The sequence below is a fragment of the Protopterus annectens genome, chromosome 2.part1 (assembly GCF_019279795.1).
Source record: "Protopterus annectens isolate FY-2018-M chromosome 2.part1, PAN1.0, whole genome shotgun sequence".
Taxonomy (NCBI): Eukaryota; Metazoa; Chordata; order Ceratodontiformes; family Protopteridae; genus Protopterus; species Protopterus annectens.
The window spans coordinates 689511346-689529581 of NC_056729.1; the positions used below are offsets into that span (position 1 = coordinate 689511346).

The window sequence follows — 18236 nt, forward strand, 5'->3', positions numbered from 1 at the left end:
GTGTCTGGAAATGGACCCCCACAGCAGTGGAATTCTTACAGTCTCTCACTCTCCAGGTGACCTTCCCTCAAATTCAGCCCAAAACTTTCATAGCCACTGAATGGGGTATTCAAAAAGGATGTCTAGAAAGGTAAAATCATCAGCTGCAGTCAGGCATGGTAAAGGACTGTAAAGCTGGTACCTACTGCTCCAGCTAACCCATTAATGATTTTATGCGCCATGCACAAGTGAAGGTTAGAAATGGAAGCCACTGTTATCTCCTGAAATTGTTTTGTTTCAACTTTCTCCTGCTCCTTTGGTAGCTATTTCGGCTTCTTGTAAAACTTAACTGAAAGTTTACCCTGGAATCTTAACATACATGACAATCAAGAGCTCTTACTGCAAATGTGGAAAACGCAAACACGTTTCCCATAGTAATCCACAGCTCTGGATTTCTTATTTGGGGGTGGATCTCCAAATCTGGAGAAGTTTAAGGGCTGCCTCAGCAACATGTGTTTATAACACATGACTTTACTAGGACATACCAGTTGACAAGTAGCTGAAGGATGCTGTTGAGTCTTCTTGGAGTACAGGCCATCACAAAAATGTTTACATTAGCCTCCAAGATGATCAAGGATATTTTGTCTGCTGAGGACACCACCAAGAAAGCTGAAGCGGGACAGCAGGCAGCCTCCTGGAGAACCCTCTCAGGAGATAAGGGGATGTGAATGGGCTAACCTCCCTTGTAAGAAATGCTAGAACTGTCCTGAACAGAGATCACCTTCAGGGGATGGCAAGACGTTTCCTTCATACCCACCTTCAGTATCCAGAAAAGGGGACTCCAAAGGCAAGACAAGATGCTTCTCTTCTGAATCTGTGCCTCTTCGGACTTCTCAATGGGAGATGTCCAAGGATGAGGAGGCGAAAAGGAAACTGGATTAATGTTATAAGGCTCTTTAGAGATCTTTCTCTCTTCTGATCCTAAAGGAAGAGAAAGTTGCACACACTGAGTGAGACAGGTCAGAGGTGCAAAGCAAGGCTGTAGCCAATGCTCTGGATGCTATGTGCTACTAGGAGCAACTCTGGTGTCAGACCTGATGCTTGTAACTCCATCTGCATCAAGGGCTTTGAATGCAGAAAACTGCTCTTGGGAGTAGGGGAGCATATACTGGCCCTGATGCCAAGACTCCCCTTTGTACGAAAGGCTAACGAAGTCTACAACAACAAAGGAAGAATTGCAGGAATTGGCCTTAAGCCACTGACACTGATTGGTGCCAATGGTACTACATGGTATTGGTGTTGAACATTTGGCAGTGAAGGTGGACCGGACACTGAAGATGCAAAGAAAAAAAAAATCTAACAACTGTGTTGCCAGGGGGTTGGTGATGAGCTTTCTCTTGATGTAGGCATGGATGGAGTCAGAAGTTCCCAAAATTATTCAATAATTGGGGGAATCAGCCTGATGAGTACAGGCTGAACAGGGAGAAGCAGAATCCTGGCCCAGTCTGGATGAAGGGCGGCACAGGATAACAGTGATCATCTAACATCAGCAACAGCACCTCTGTTATTTCTGAATAAATTATGTTCATTTCTACATTTCAATGGTACAAGACAGAATGCATGGCTATAACTGAATGAGGCCTGCAGAAAGTAAGTCTGGCAATCTCTAATTATGAAGCTGGAGATGTACTACGCTTAACAGTAGTCATCTTGTCTTTGGAAGAATCAAATGGTGAAAAGCAACAAGTGTGGCCACACCAATTATGAAGCAGATTCCTTGTCCTCAATTACTGCCTTCTTACAGTGAAAAGAGATCCAGAAAGTGGACTGGTAAAAACTTTATCCCTCTTCTTAGAAGGGGGTGTTATTTGTGCCATGAAAACTGACTGAATGAAAGAGAGGTATAAGTTCCTTTTCTCACTCTTGTCCCTAAACAGCAACCTCTTAATAAGCAAGATTTTACAGTTTCTTCATAGGTTCACAGGCACTAACTAAGCTACTGACCAGTGAGAATCTTAAAAGGCCTAGCCTTACATTCCCATGGCAGTTTTTTTTGTCTCTCGTGTTTTGTGTATGAATAACCCATGGGTGGGCAGAACAAGGATATGCTGGGACATTTACTTGTCGCCCCTATATATGAGGGACGTGGGTGCTAAACTAGGGGTGAATTTTCAGTTTACCATTCATTCATCCAAATTACATTTGAATACAGTAACAGAAGTACTTTGCTTTATGTGGAATGGAAGGCAGCTCCACAGAGTGTTATTATCCGTGATACATATCTATCCCTCCAACATGTCCTATTTATGTTGCAAAAGATTGAGACCCTTTGAGCAGATGTTCATGCTACCACTGGACTTAAGAATGTGTCAGAGGTCAGAAAGGACAGGGATCTGTTAAGGCTCTAAACACAAGGCAGAAGTCACCTCTTAGCAGCCTATATGATACTGAGAAGAGGGACAAAGGCTTTGTGACAATCTACATATTTTTTTTAAGATTCCTTGATATTTTTAGTGAGAAAGCATTGCAGTCTTTCCAAATTGTGACAAGTGTTTGGACAGGTACATACAGAGAGGTGCATTATACTCAATGATTAGCCTAATAAGAGCAGAGCACAATGAAATGATTACATCTCCTTTGATCTGGGATGCAATACCTTTGTATATAGGTTATCTGGCTATGTGATGAAAAAGGGTTTCTTTACAATAGCAAATAAGTGATCAAAGGGCAGTTCATTGCCTAGAGGTTCCCACAGTAGAAGGTCACCTTTAATGGAGACATTGTTAATGTGATAGCTACAAAGGACCTCCAAGAAGTAAATGCCAAAGAGGAGTGATCCAAGGGCTGAACCCTGGGGGTACACTGCTAGTAAAGAGGTGTAGAGCCACCCACCCACCCAAATTTCCTGGGTTCTGTTTGTGAGCCAATTATCTATCCAGGGGGTTAATTATGAATTTGCATTTAGCTGGGAGACTTTATCAACAATATCCAAATGTGGGATGGTGTTGAACACATTTGTGAGGTCTAGACACACAATGTGCACTGATTTGCTCTCATTCATTGCTTCAGTAACTTCTTCAAAGTAGAGGGCCTGATTAAGTAGGCAGGATTTGCCCTTGACAAATCTAAATTGGTTTGTGTCGAGATTTTCTAGATTATCCATGTTCTTATGTATTAATTCCATAATGATACTTTCCATAGCCTTACAAATGAAGCTGATCAGACTTAGGGGTCTATAACTACCCAGGCCTGTTGACACCCTGTCTTTGTACAAGGGGATGACTGTTGCTGTCCTCCATCTGTCCGGCACAAAGCTTGTTTGAAGGATGATATTGAACAGCCTCTGTAGACAGTCTGAAAAGTCCTGTTACAGGCTGGCCAGCAGACAGCCTGATACATTATCCAGTCACATAGAACCAGTGTTCTTGGCCTTGGTTATCTCCTTAAGGGCTTGTTTTGGGAGGGGGGAATATACTCTGACAATACAGGAGGACAGGGTAAGGTTTGAGATAAACTCATCTGCCAGTAGACTGGCTATGTCCTCTAAGACCAGGTATTTGACACAATTTACTATTAGCTTTGTGAAGTGCTGGGAATAATTTCTGAGGTTTCAAACCTCATTAAAGAAGACTTTGTGGTTATCCTTTGCCTGGGTGGCTATTTTTACCTCCTATCTGGCTTTAGTTGATTTCATCAGGATCTGGAGATCACGGTTAGCAACTCTGTTTTTGGCACTGAGAGAAACTTATTTTTGCGCCCAGTTAGTTGTTTTTGTTTTGTTTTAAATAGAGCCTGTTTATATCTGTGTTACTCCCTTGGGGTTATTTTAAAATTTGCCATTCTATTTACTTCAAAGGGAGACAACTGTGTTTATACACCTATTTAAATGTGCACAGAATTTGGCAGAAAAGGATTCTGCATAAGCAGTGGAGTCCTCAAGTTGGAATGTGTTTTGAATTTAGCTACATCACTCAGTTTTAGTAGACTAGCCTTCACATAATGTCTGAATACTGAGATACTGGAAGAAAAATTCTAGCTTCAGTCTTACAGTAAATTTGACTGACCTATGGTCTGATTTAACAAGAGAGGGAGTTACAATTCATGGGGAGTAAAGCTGTCTGATATTGTTAAGGACCAAGTCCAAACATTTGTCATCCTGGATGGGGTACGGACTAACCCTTCCAGAAAATTTCTATTGATGTCCAGAAACTTTTGGGCGTATGTGTTTGAGGGCGTGCAAGTCTCCCAGTTGATAGAGGGGTAGCTGAAGTCACCTAAGGGAACAGTGTTTGGCTTAATGAACAGGGACTCCATACTATTTAGGCTGGGAGGGGGGCACAGAGGGGATCCTGTAGTTAGTATATGATATGATACAAGGGATTTTGCTGATAGTAAGTTGGATGTGGATGAGTTCCCAGATTGTTATCTTGTCTAAAGAGTTTGGCAGTGAAAATGTTTTCAAGAATATGGAGACACTGACACCTTTAGTGTCATCTACTGCACTGGGCCTGAACATGTGGCAGGTAGTGAATTATGGAATGCTCTCACTGGTGTTGAACTAGGTTTCTGTGATGCATAACAAGGTGTTCCAGGGTAAAGAATGCTTGTAGGGAGTGGGGTCTTTTGTTAAAGCTCCTGGCATTGAGCAGTAGTACCTTTATGTTGTCCAGATTCTGTTTTATGTTGTAAGATGTAAGAGACTGACACTGCCTAAAAAAGTACTATGGGGGCAAACAAGGATTTAGCCAATATACAAAAGCCTTGGGGGAAGAGGTGCAAGTCATCCCTAGCAAAGCAGTTAGAACTGTCTACCACCTCTCCCCAGGCTGATGCATATTCCTTTGAAAGACACCAGAAGCCAAGAAAATTGTTGAAGGCAATAATCTTTTGTTTGTATTGTAGCATCATTCTTGGTGATGGTAGAATGTTGCTCAATGCTAAGTTCATACCTGCCCTTGGACACATTCTGAGCACTCCATTCTCTCTCTCTCTCCATATAGTCCACGAAGGGACAGCAAGTAATTTATACATACCTGCATTATGACTGTCATATGTGTACTTAAATCCTAGCACCTGACAGCTAACTGACAGTGACCCTCTACTTGCACTAGCTGCTGAGTGGTGCATCTGTGTATCTCCCTACCAAGTCACCTACAACTAGGGTACTGGATTCTGTGCAGAGTTGCCTTACAGGCTTTTGAATTGACACAATGCGACTCTTGTTGAAACTAGAGCAATCTCACATGCTATAGATTAAAGACAAGCTCCCAAACATGCCAAGCACTGCATATGGTGATCCTGAGAAAAAAATTTTGTAACTACAATTGGTATATTTTTAATGTCATGCTTGTGACCATATCCAAGACATCTACAATTATATTAAGCTATTACACAAATATGTTATGTTCTTTATTTTTATCACTGCTACCACAGTCCTGATTACCGATATGAATCTCAAAGCTCAAGAGTATAGGGAGGTGGACTGAAAGGAAGGTCTAGCCTGCACCCTGTAAGTCAGTGGTAGCAAATGCATCTTTTGCCTTCCAATCTCTAGTGCTTGCAAAAGGGATGGACACAAGTCCATGCAGGTGCTTCTAAGACAGCCTGTAATAGTCCACCCTCCCCTTGATAAAGGTGAAGGAGGAAGTTGTACTTCTAATGCTGTCGGCTCTTACAGTTCCTTTGAGTTTCGTATTTTGGGAAGAATAAAACAATGTGATACAATGGTCCAACCATATGGAAACTGCTCGATTAGAAAAAGATCTTGTCTCTTTCCCTGTTGCAAAGGACATAGAAACTTTGGTCATACTTCTCAACCTCTTAGAGCAAGAAATCTGGACAAAGCTATAAGTAAACGTGGGACAAAGGCTCAAAAATAGGTACAATTTTTAAATATTGCTCTTATAAACTTAGAAAGTTGATAGAATAATATGTTTTGCATTAGCATGAATTTTCTGAAGGGCATGAAGTCTAAAACTTCATCATTTCCTAACTTCAGTCTTTAATGATTTAGCACAAATTTGCAAGAAAAACTATTTTATGAAAAATGGACAAAAATATGAGGCAAAAATTAGGACATTCTGTGAAAATCTATACAGTTGAGAGGTACGCTTTGGCTATGTGCAAGGAATATCTCAGTTTTCTATGCATGTCCATGAACAGTAGGATTTTTTCCCACTAACTAAATGGCTTGGTTGAGAGAAAGCTCAGTAAATATTTTGGGCATAAAGGAGGAATTTGTTTATAGACTGATCTTGTCTTTCTGGAAGACTAGCCTGTGATATAAATAGGACCTGCTGGAAAGAGGTATGTATCCCAGGGACTACCCAGTCTCTGGAACAGGCTTCCCCCAGCCATGCGAAGCAGAGTTTCTTCCTAGCCCAATTCAAGTGCAACTTGGACAACTGAATGGGGAACAGGAAATTCCCCATCCAGGCAGCCTGGTAATGGTTCATCTCCCAGGCCCTGGCTTGTAAATGTTTAACCTCCCAAGCCCCTGCTTACATTTATCAAGGTTACCAGAACTTGTTAGAGATTTGGGATGCATGGCTAGGCTTAAAAAGGCCGTTGTGGTTGTCAGTCTAGTATAGGAAATGGCATTTTTTACATCAAGAAATAAAGTTTTACACTCCTCCCTCACAACTGAAGGCTAATAATTTCATCTTCCAAGGTAGAATTTTGATGTGGACTGAAGTTGCAGGCTCACCAGGTTGGTCGGGTCATTTTTCTCTAGAATGCAGTGCAATTCTCAAGGAAGAATGCCTCAGTGTATGGCTCCTTTTAAGAACTGCTTAATAGGTTGCAGGCTATTCAATGGTAGATCTAACTGAAGGCAGGATAAAATGGTAGAAAGAAGTACTTAAAGGAAACAATGACCAACCCTGAATTAAACAGCTTACTTAAATACTGCAGGATCAGGGACTCTGGTTTTGTAGCAGATCCCAATTCCTTTTACGGCCACAGAGTGAAAACCTTTTCCATTTGTATAAACAATTTCATAGTGGTAGACTTCCTGCACTACTTAAGTATATTAAACCTGTCCTCAGTAAGCTGGTGTCTGAAAAATAAGAGTAAAATACTCCAGGTTGGAGTGTAGATGGCCTGTCGGTTCTGGGACAAGAGTTCTACCTGCAGGGGGCAGCATGCAATGTTGCCGCCTGGACATTTCCACAAAGAGGCAGAATCAGTGCTGCCTGGACCAAAACGTTGCTATCAAATGATTCTTTGGGCTTTCCTTCTTATCTTCAGTATCAAAATGAGGAGTAGGGGGACTGGAAGAAGTGTATAGAGAAAGAGCTCTAGCTGAAAGAGAAGGCATCCACCACCCAAGCGTCTTCATAGGGTACACTTGCACACAGGTTCTTGAAGAGCTTGTTCCTTGCACAACGGGGGTATGATCAGGTTGCTACCTGCTTGCTGACAATACCACATAACCATAACAATGTCGAGCTGTCACCCAAAGGACATCTTTCTTCCAGATTGGTTTGAAAGCCTTGACAGCATGCACCAAAGCCATCATTTCTTTCAAATTATGTGCTTCATTCTTTGGAATGCTGGTCACAGTCCTTGTACCTTGACATTGTACCTTGACATTCTGTAGTTACACCCCTTCTCCCATCCATAACAGGTCTGAAGCTTCTGTTAGGGCTAGAATTTGGCATTTCTGGGTGAAAGACACCCCCAAATTCTGTATGGCCTAGGTGGACTACTAATTAAGTTCACAGGATAATGCAGGGTATGGTAAGACACATTTCTTCCATTGACTGGAAGTGTTGGCTATAAATGGATCTTGGGTACCACTAGCACTTCCTCATGTGCCATGTATTCCAGCATGCTAAGGCACTGTTGTTGTGTCTTCTGGCTTTTCCCGGTTAGGGGTCGCCACAGTGGAACTCCGGTCCGCTAATGATTGGCAGTAGATTTTTATGTGCCTGAAGCACAACCTTCAACGAAGGGACACCCATTCACGCACGTCTCCACACAGAAGATGCTCTAGCCGAGAATCGAACAGGACAACGTCGTACTGTGAGGCGACAATGCTACCGCAGCACCACCACCGCAGTATCCAGCATGCTAACTTTATTTAACATGTTGTGGAAGACATGATGAAAAGTATTTCACCTTCTCTTGAGGGAGGAAGGCCATGTGGCAAATGGAGTTCAATTTTACTCTTTTGGAAATGGAGAAGGTTGTCTTTGGGAAGTTGAAGGAAATCCCTAGACTTTGGAAGCAATCTGCTGTGAAATGGACACCCTTGTTCCCCATTTCCTATGACAGTACCTGAATGAGGCACTCATCCACACAGGGAAAGAGGCAAATGCCTTTTGTTCTGTAGAAATATATTTTTACAGCCAGACAAGTCTGGGAAGACCTTGTGTACAGAAGCCAATCCAAGGGGTAAGGAAGTAAACACACAGTGGGAATCCCCTCATTTCAACCTAAGGAAGTGCCTCTGGTGCTTATGAATGGGAATCTGAAGTGAGGCATCCCTGACTCCTAAAGTGACCATCAGGGCCTGAGGAAAGAGGAGTGGCAGCAAGATCTGTTATCTGTTAGTATCTTGAACTTGGGGGTGTAAGCACTGAATTTCGAAAGGTCCAGGATGGGCCTCCATTACCCTTTCTTTAAGGGCACCAGAAAAAGCCATGAGAATACACTTTCTTTTGGTCCTCTCTAAACAAAGGTTCTACAACCCCTAAGTAGTAGAAGTTCAAAAAAATGGGAAATTAGATTTGCTCAGTGTTCTGGAACAAGAAGGATACTGGTCAACTTGGGTTTCTTTAAAAACAACAGCTTGTAGCATTGTGAAATGATAATATTCCCTCAGTTTTTTCAGACAATGGATTACCCTTCCAGCTATCTTTGAAGGTATGGAGAAGACTGGCATAAGAGTTTGCTTAAAAACAAGGGATCCAAACATGCATGGCTACTACCTGGTGGTGGAAGGCCTTTACGGTAATACTGGTCATTTTTTTCTTACAAAAGCCATTTTCTTCCATTTGGTGGCCTACCATTCCTAGTCTGGAGTAGTAAGGGCCATGTTTAGAGGAGGAGTAATTCAAGTCACACCACACTCTGTATGGTTTTGCCCCTTTCCTTTATTTTCCTAAACATTTCACTAATGAGGTTCCCAAAGAGAAGTTTCTTATCTAGTAGGACACTGAGCAGCTGAGTTTTGACATCCACTGGCAGGAGTGGTAGCCTTAGCCAGATCTGCCTTTGTATGTCTGACTTCACAGATGCCAGCCTGGATGCTGCCTTTACAGTATCATAAGCACACTTAATTAAGTGTCTCCCCAACTCATAGTCTGAACTGCAGTTAGTTCTCCTTTTGACATCTCCCAGACTTCTCCTTGTCTTAGCTGAGGAGAGTAAAGTGGTCGTGTGTGTGTGGGACAGTTTCCAAACCTGAAGGATAAAGTGGCAGATGTATATAACTTTTCCCAAAATGGTCTAGAACTCACCTTCCCTTGTTTTTTAGCAGAGTACAGGAGGCAGAAATCAATGCTGACACCTTAGCTAGATCAACACACACCCCTGTAGGATGCACCACAGGGCTCAGGTAAAACTAAACTGTTTCTTGAACTAAACGTTGTAGTATATGCATGTGTGTGTTTTGTTCACTTCTTATGTGTGCCTATTCACCAGGGCTTTGCCTGCAAATCCACTGTGATCAGTGTGCTACTCCAGTAAACAAATACAAATAAAAACTTATGGATTCCTGGATCCTTTGGAAACTTTCAGATTTCTCAGGGGCTGAGGAGATGGATGCCTTATTCCTTAAAAGCTGCAAGGAGAACATCCTCAGGCTCTTAAAACAGGAGTAGCCACAGGTCGGGGGTAATGTGGCCCAGTAAATTAATGTGCCTGTCTTTGGGTTTTGGATGCCTCTTTGGCTTCCTATTTGAAGGATACCTCTTTCTTCCTGCAAAGTATGACTTCAAATGACACTCTCTATGGGTGAAACGGAGGAAGTAATGTATTCTATGTAGTTGTCATATCTTAAATGTGAAGGAATTTGGGAAGTGCAAATCAAATCCTCCTCCTCACTCTCAGATGAATCATCCTTTACTTTCTCTCTCTTTCACCAGAGAGGAGTCCAGAAAAAGAGGGATCACAATATGGCTGTAGATTATTAAGAACCTGGAAAAAAAAATACTCAGCCAAGGAGATTCACTGATCAGAAACAGCTGGAGTCGGGTAAAGAGTAAGGAATCTATGGATGCCCATGCACTAAACTGCAGGAAACTTGGGCAGGTAATTTGTGCCCTACCTTCTGGGTTATCTGACTTGGAGGTCTAAGCTTGCGGATGGGAATCTCAAGCTTCCACCTCAAGGCCTGAAATGTCCTCTGGGTTGCCAAGCCTCCCCTTCCAAGACTACAACTCAAGCTTTGACAAGGATGCCCAGAAGAAATGTCAACTCCAAAAGTCAAATAATGCTTGTCAGCTCAGTAAGACATGCCTGCTTCTCTTGGTGCGACAGTTGCCAAACAGGCTTCATTACAGATCATGGGATCTTGACTGTATAGTTTAGCAGCTGAAGAATACCTCACAAGGACTTACTCCCTTGAGTCTCAGCAGGACATCAGATACTACCCCTCTACACCTTCTCCTTAGACTGCTACTTTCTTGGGGATGGATTTTGAAGGCCAAAGAACATGAGTATGATATGAGGCTGAAGTCTTAGTAGCTAGAAATACCACAATTGAGCAAAAGAACATACCAAGTTACTCTCTGCACATGAAAGGTCAACCATTGCTACAATCAGCCATTACATGAAGCCATACATTTGTTAGGACTGATGTTTGACATGAGGTATAGAAGGCAAAATGTATAATCTCGGACGGTGTTTCCATGTTAAAGGTTACAATATATTTCACACAGCAATGTGTGTTCCTCCACCATAGGCTAGGCCAAAAAACGGCCCTCTGAAACTATATTCAACTAAAGGCACAGAAACTAAACATATATGGCAGGTAAATAAGGCTAGTTTTCCTTAAAAAGATAAGATATTATGCACAGAAGATTTTGCAGTGCAGCAATAATATGGCCTTGCATACTAAACATTGTTTCTATGTTATACTATACAACTTACACATTTTCACTGCATCTATTATATTTAGACTTATCTATGGAAAGCATCCAAGACTGCATTTGCAATACCAGTATTAAGTCTTTACTATGTTGCACACAACAGCTGTCTTGTATATACATGCTCCAACATTCAAATAGGTTCATAGGTTGCTAGTAGGCTATCGGCCCTAGGGCCTATACAAGCCTAGCCATAACAATTCCATGGCCATTTCTTCCCACAATATTTACTGCCCTGGAACCCTGTCTAGCAGGGAGACTGACGTGATCCTCGGGGTGAATTTCCTATCTCCCATCCAATTGTCAAGGTTCCTTCTGAAGAGGGCCAAAGAGGCTCTCTGCCTGACATGTATGGGCAGTCTGTTCCAGAGTCTGGGGAGTCTCTAGGTCAGAAACCTATCCCTCCAGCATGTTTTGTTCATTATGATGACAAGGTTTAGATCCTTGGAGCGTGTGGCTCTGAGGGATTGGGATTTCTTTAAGTGTAGCATGAGTTTGACATGGCCTTGTATGTTAAGCAGAGATCGCCTCTCAGTAGATGATATGTGACAGAGTACATCTGGAGTTTTTTTACATGGTTAGCATAGGGCATTTGCTTTAGGCCTGTGATTCTTTTCGTGAGGTATTTATGCGGCCTTTCCAGTTGTTGCAGATGTCCTGAGAGGTACATACCAAATGGGGCGTTGTATTCTATAATGGGTCTAAAGAGGGATGAGTACAGTGGGACAATAACCTCCTTTTTTCCAGAAGAAAAGCTCTTCACGATGAGGTGTGTCAGACAGAAGGATTTCCTGAATGTTGTGGTGATGTGGTTATCGAAGGTGAGACCACTGTCCACCTGTGTACCCAAGTCTCTTATCACACTTTTGGTGTTTAGTGTACTGCCACCTATGTGGTAATAAATGGGTACATGTTTTTTCCCAAAGGGGATAACTATACAATTCTTGGCATTGAGCTTGAGCCCATGGCTCTGGCACCAAGCATCTGTTTCTGTAAGGCCCTTTTGTAGAATATCCACATCATCTGGGGATTCAATAAGGTGCCAGTTCATTTTGTAGCTCATGTAGTACACAGCCTGCGATGTCGTCTGGTCCCATGGATGCTGTATTCTTAGCTTTGGAGAGTGCGTTTTTACCTATGTGGCCATTATTACTGGAATTTGGCAAACCTTTGGTATTGAGATTGGTCCTTTAGGGGGTGAGAGGGGGGGTGAAGTTGGCACTGAATCGATCTGCCAGGATATTGGCAATATCCTTGGGATTAGTATTATTTAATGCCATTCTGTTACAGCTCAGAGCAGATCTGAGCATTGCCATTTAGATTCTCAACATAGCTATAGAATGCCTTATGGCTGTCTTTGGAATCTTTGGCAATTTTATTTTCGTAACTAGCTTTGGAGGATTTTATGAGGGATCTCAGCTTCTTACCAAGGTTGGTAAGGGAGATTTTTGCATCCTGGAATTTTCCTCTTTTCTGCAACAGTTTCTTCATTTTGGTTGTAAAGTTAGTTTATGGCAGGGGACCACCAGATTGGCTTCCTTTTTTTGGAGGACAGCATGTTGGTTCTATTTAGGATGGCACGATTCATGTACGAGTGGATGTGCTCATAGAGTGCCTTAGTGTAGGACTCAGCAGTCGATCTTTCAGTTCCCGTCTGCATGGTGTCATGAAGTATGTCACTTCTGACTTGAGTAGCATGAAGTTGGCTTTGGAGAAGTTTTTTATGGAGGTTTCCTTTCGGGGGGGGGGGTGTGGAGGTCAAGGATGATTAGCTTATGGTCAGACCTGACCAATGAGGGGGTGACCATAGGTGTGGAGCATCGATTTCCCATGCTGGTAATGACCAGGTCTAGGATATTGGAGCCCCTGGTGGGACTATGGATTAGCTGATCCAGGGCATTGGAATTTATGAATTCCAAGAACCATTGGGCAAAGGTATTGGTACACAAGTAGTTTTCCCAGTTAATGGCAGGGTAGTTGAAATCACCCAGTATTACGGTGTTTGGTTTATCTTAATATTTTCCAGTAATGTTTAGAAAGGTGTAGTGAGAATCTTGGGGCTTGGTGGGGGATCTGTAGCAAGCTGCATTTTGGATTGCAGTCTTACCTAGTGTTAGTCGTACCTGGAGAATTTCAGATGCATTGTGTTGGGCAACTAGCCTGGTGGTGTGAATATCCTTGGTGAATATTGATACTCCTTCACCTTTAGTGTTTTGGTCCTGGTTGGTGGCCGAAAAGTGTGGTAAGAGTTGTAGCCTGGTATTGCAGGGGTGGTCTCTGGAGCCTTGAACCAGGTCTCAGTTATTGCACAGATATCGATGTTCTCCATTTTTAGGAGTGCCTTGAGAGAGTGAATTTTGAGGTTTAGACTTCTAGCATTGAGTAGCATTACCTTCAGATTTTGTATGCTTGGACCTGTTATGGTTGTGGTTTTGTCCTTTGAACTTTGCCTAAAAAAAGGCACTACAGGGGTGGCAAGAGCCTTAGCCAGTAACCTGAATCCCATAGGCGATAGGTGCAGACCATCTCTGGCAAAGCATCGTGGTCTGTCAATCATGTAATCCCAGGCAGACAGATACTGGATCCCCTTTGAATGACATCAGCAACTTAGCCAATTGTTGAAGTCAATCATTTTGTCCTTGCACTGTGCTATCAGTCTGGGCGAAGGCAGGATGCTACTAAGGGCTAGGGTCATACCTGCCTGGGCCACATGATCCGAGAGCTCTTCCATGTCTCTTTTCATGTAGTCCAGGGAGGTATGTCTCAAATCATTCACTTCATCATGGACAATGACAGTCATATTTGTACTTGTTATGGAGTGACTTGAGTGCATGTGTTATGTGGCGGATCCTGGCACCCGACAGGCAGCTGACTGTAATTTTCTACTTGTTCAGTCTGGTGAATGGGACATCAGTGTGCCTGACTAGAGTCACCCATAACTAAAGTATTGGGTACGTTGTCTTGCCTTAGGGGCTGTTGTTGGGTGGCACACTGGAGTTGTGAACTATGTGACACTTCGGTTGTGATTGGTATTTGTTTGCGTTTCAGCTTCTGAGGTCCTTGTTGCTTGGGCAGGTTACTGTTAAGGGCCTCCACATATGAGGGTTTAGTGTTGCTATGTGAGGGCATTGGTGGTGTAGGTTTAGATGGGCTAGGTGTTGCTTGAGATGTGGTGTGGATAATAACCTTCCCCTCTCGACTGTCTAGCACAATCTTAGGTGGCGAGAGCTTTGCTTCCAGTTCGGCTATGTAAGTGCATCTCTCGCAGGTTGTAGTGTTGGGTGGTAGAAGGAGAGGGTTGTCTGTGTACATGAGGCAACTGCTGCATTGCCCCAGTATGCCCAGATTCACCTGTTGGACAGGAGAAATCAACAGAAGCTGACCCTTGCACATGCCTGGTTTGGTGATTTTTTTGTAAAGTACAAGAGCTGTTTTCCCTTACTTTAGCAAGGTACTCTGCAATTATAGGGTGTTTAGTGCCTACAATTAATTTCTCCTTATTAACAAAGAGAGTTGAGTGCTTGTATCAGTTTAAGGCTTCCTAGTGCTTTCCAGCATATTTTAGAGCAAGTGCTAGTCACAGGGATGCTTAAAGGTAAGATAAAAAAGGTCTATCCTAAACACTAGAGGAGTTAGATGTGAAAGTAGGTAACTTAGGTTTTAGTAGTGAAGAGTCACTATTTTTAAAACAGCAAGAGAGATTGAAATGGGGTGGTCACTTTTATATTCTGGTACTATGGAATACAGTTGGATGGCCAGTAAATTTAAATTGTTGAATGGGAGTGATTTCACAAAATGATAATTTTGTGCTTACTCACACAAGCCAGTAAAAGCAGAGAGGAAATGAGATATATGGTCAAATTAACATAAGGGGTAGGAAACTGGTGGTGTTTAAGAACACAACAGTAACTAGGTGGGAGGGTGGGGTTAAACATTTCTGCCTGACTCAAGAAACAGAGCTGTGGTCTCTTTTCAAGTTTTAATATGCAGTTAAAAGCAGAATACAAGTAAAACACATGGTAAAGCAAACAAATCACAGTATTCAAAATAGAAAAAGGCAATAAAGTAAAACAAAATACAACAAATAAAAAGCAAACTAACCTTTTCCTCGCAGCAAAGTGTAGCAGAGTCTGGGTGAGCCTTTCTAGTAAAGCTCTCAAATGTTTATTTTACCCCTTAAATAGAAGGTTTAGTTCCTAGCTCCATCCCCTCATTTCACAGATGATTAACCTTAACTGACCTGTTCTATCTTATGTGCGAGTCCTTAATTGATCTGTTCTGATTTCTGTCTGACTTATGAGAGACAGAGCTGTGGTCTCTTTTCAAGTTTTAATATGCAGTTAAAAGCAGAATACAAGTAAAACACAAGGTAAAGAAAACAAATCACAGTATTCAAAATAGAAAAAGGCAATAAAGTAATATAAAATACAACAAATAAAAAGCCAACTAACCTTTCCCTCACAGCAAAGTGTAGCAGAGTCTGGGTGAGCCTTTCTAGTAATAGTAAGCTAATTGTAGCTAAATGTAGTAATGTGCAGAACAGCATTCTTGCTCAGAATATGGTACAAGTAATCAAGGGGACTATCCAAATGCACATGTATCAATACAACTAACATACAGACAGAGAACACGAGTGGAGTTAGGACTGCTAATACAGCATACATACATATTACATTTACTTACACGGGCAGTTGAATCTCTGCTACATGTCAGCAATACATCAACTGTGGGATGCAAATCCAGATCATATACAGCACTAAGGTGACCATGGTAATGCCGTATAACCTAAAAAAAAAAAAAAGGTGGAAAATGTTTTATACTTTCCTGTGGTTTATCAAAACATTCAAAGTTAGGCATTTTATGTTTAGCTTCTGCACTGTACCTTGTTATACTCCAAATCCCAGCATTTTACTTGCTTGTCCTCTCCACAGGAGAAAAGGTAGGGGCTTCGTGAACTGATAATCACTCCTCTCACTGTGCTAATGTGCCCAGTCAAAGACAGCTTCAACTTCCCACTTGCTAAATCCCAGATCTGTAATATAAAACAAGCAGTTGCAAATAGAAGAGCTATTTTAAGATCTTAGTAAACAACTGTTAGCTCAATGTTTCAGCAAAAGACACCTGGATAATCAGTTGTATGCAGCACAGTGCAAGACTTAAAAGAATTATCTAACATTCGTAATATTAAAAAGCTGTACTAAAATGCTGACTACGAATAACAATTGGAAAATATTGCTGCTACTCATTTACTTTCATGCGGCAAGCATGAAACATTAAGGAAGGCATGTGGTAAGATAGACTCTGGCATCCATCTTGACCTTAATGAAAATCATATACATATATATATATATATATATATATATATACATATATATATATATCTATGATCTCATGCAGTAATAATGCAATGAGACTTATGACGTTATAACAGCAAAATTCTTGGTTGCTTAAACACACAATAAATGACAGACAAAACAGAAGATGCTCCTACAGCCTGTTTTTCTGCTGCCATGTCAAACAAGAGCGAAAAAAGGAGCAGAATGCCTGGTAACCCTTCTCCAAAACATTCTAGCCTTGTTTTTTTTTTTCCTTACCTTAATAGTCCGGTCAGCGGAGCCTGTAACAAACCACTGATTACCTGGTTCCACTGTGATGCATCGTACCCATCCCAAATGGCCACTGATAACCTGGAAAAATAAGAAAGTTCACATTTAAAAAATGCAGAAATGAAGGCAACAATATTATTCTTAGCTACAACACTAACATTCAAGAAATGCAATGATTCATTCAAATTTAATATAAAAACAACAATAACAAGTGTCTCTATCTCAACTTCACAAGATGGAAAGTTAAGAAAAAGATTAATCAGGGCAGACACATACTGCCATAAGTAAGAAATCACGCAGTAGAAGTTGTGCCATTCCAACATGATTCAGCTCTAAGCCTGGGCATCACTTAAGCAGACAAAGGGGGTGGAGTAAATGTGGTGTATCTGGGCTTCAGAAGATACCCTGTCAGTTCATCTTTCAAGAAACTGGACAGGAAATAGTGTGAAGGAAGGACTCCACATGGTGAAGCATACTGGAAACTGATTAGAAGTAAAATATGTCAGGGATACAATGTCTGTGGAAAAGATAACTTGTGGAGTGCAACATGATTACAGTTAAAAATATTACAATGGGATAAGAGATTAAGATTGACCTGCTTACTGATTGCAATAAGTGCTACAGTGCCAATGGATGGAGAAACCAGTCTTCAGCAAAAGAAAATACTGCTTGCAAGGTATGCAGATTTAACACCTGAGATTATATATACACATTTTACACACACAGACACACACAAATATACATTTGACACAAACGCATATACATTTTACACACACACACACACACACACACACACACACACACACACACACACACACACACACACACACATACATTTTACACACCCACATATACACATACATACATATATACATACGTTATATGTATGTATATAGTACAATATTACAAACTTCAATTAGGAAAACCAAGGGAAAAAATTCCCTGTAAAGAAGGTCCTAGGGAATGCAGAGAAGGAAAAGTATCTGAAGTCATAATGACAGCACCTAGCAAGAATCATAATGCAACATGAAAGGGGCAGTGGTAAAGGTGGGCAAAACACATACATACAGTTACCAGTGGAGACTTGACAGCTGCAGAAATTAATCTTCCATGCAAGATACTGCCGCCACATTTATGGCAGTGTTTGTATTCCTAATGTCAAAAAAAGTAAGGAAAAACTAAAGTGTACAAAGAAAGATTAAGGTACAAAAAAACACTCCAGCTTCACGTGTATACACTGGAAGAAAAAGAGAAAGGGAAGGGAGCATGATTTAGGTGCAATGCACAGGCAGCAACTCAACATGGCAGAATCATTTGAAGAGAACAATGCAAAGAAAAGCATGTAGATGGCATAAGAAAGGATTACCTGTGAATGATGATTTTACAGAGAGCCAGTATTGTCTTAAGAAGCATTACTGAAGGAAGTGGCAGACAGTAGGATAATGGATAGCTTCAAAGGCATAAATGGGCTCACAAACCCTCTAGAAATGCATCTAAATTGAAATTTCTTTTGGATTTAAGGCTGAAATGGCACTATTCTAATCAGTTTTTCTGGATT

General features: G+C 41.5%; 2 protein-coding genes across 3 annotated transcripts in view; one reads left to right on the forward strand and one right to left on the reverse strand.

Moving 5' to 3' along the window:
• Positions 1-16759, reverse strand: part of LOC122794208 (pleiotropic regulator 1-like) — a gene marked incomplete at its 5' end in the record, with an annotated part of 228274 nt that extends 211515 nt beyond the window's left edge. Inside the window, 3 exon segments of the mRNA XM_044062426.1 lie at positions 15756-15857; positions 15955-16104; positions 16667-16759. Of these exon segments, the coding sequence (XP_043918361.1) occupies positions 15756-15857; positions 15955-16104; positions 16667-16759 (345 nt within the window).
• Positions 1-18236, forward strand: part of NFXL1 (nuclear transcription factor, X-box binding like 1) — a 1793512-nt gene that overhangs the window by 1766518 nt on the left and 8758 nt on the right. The window lies entirely within an intron of this gene.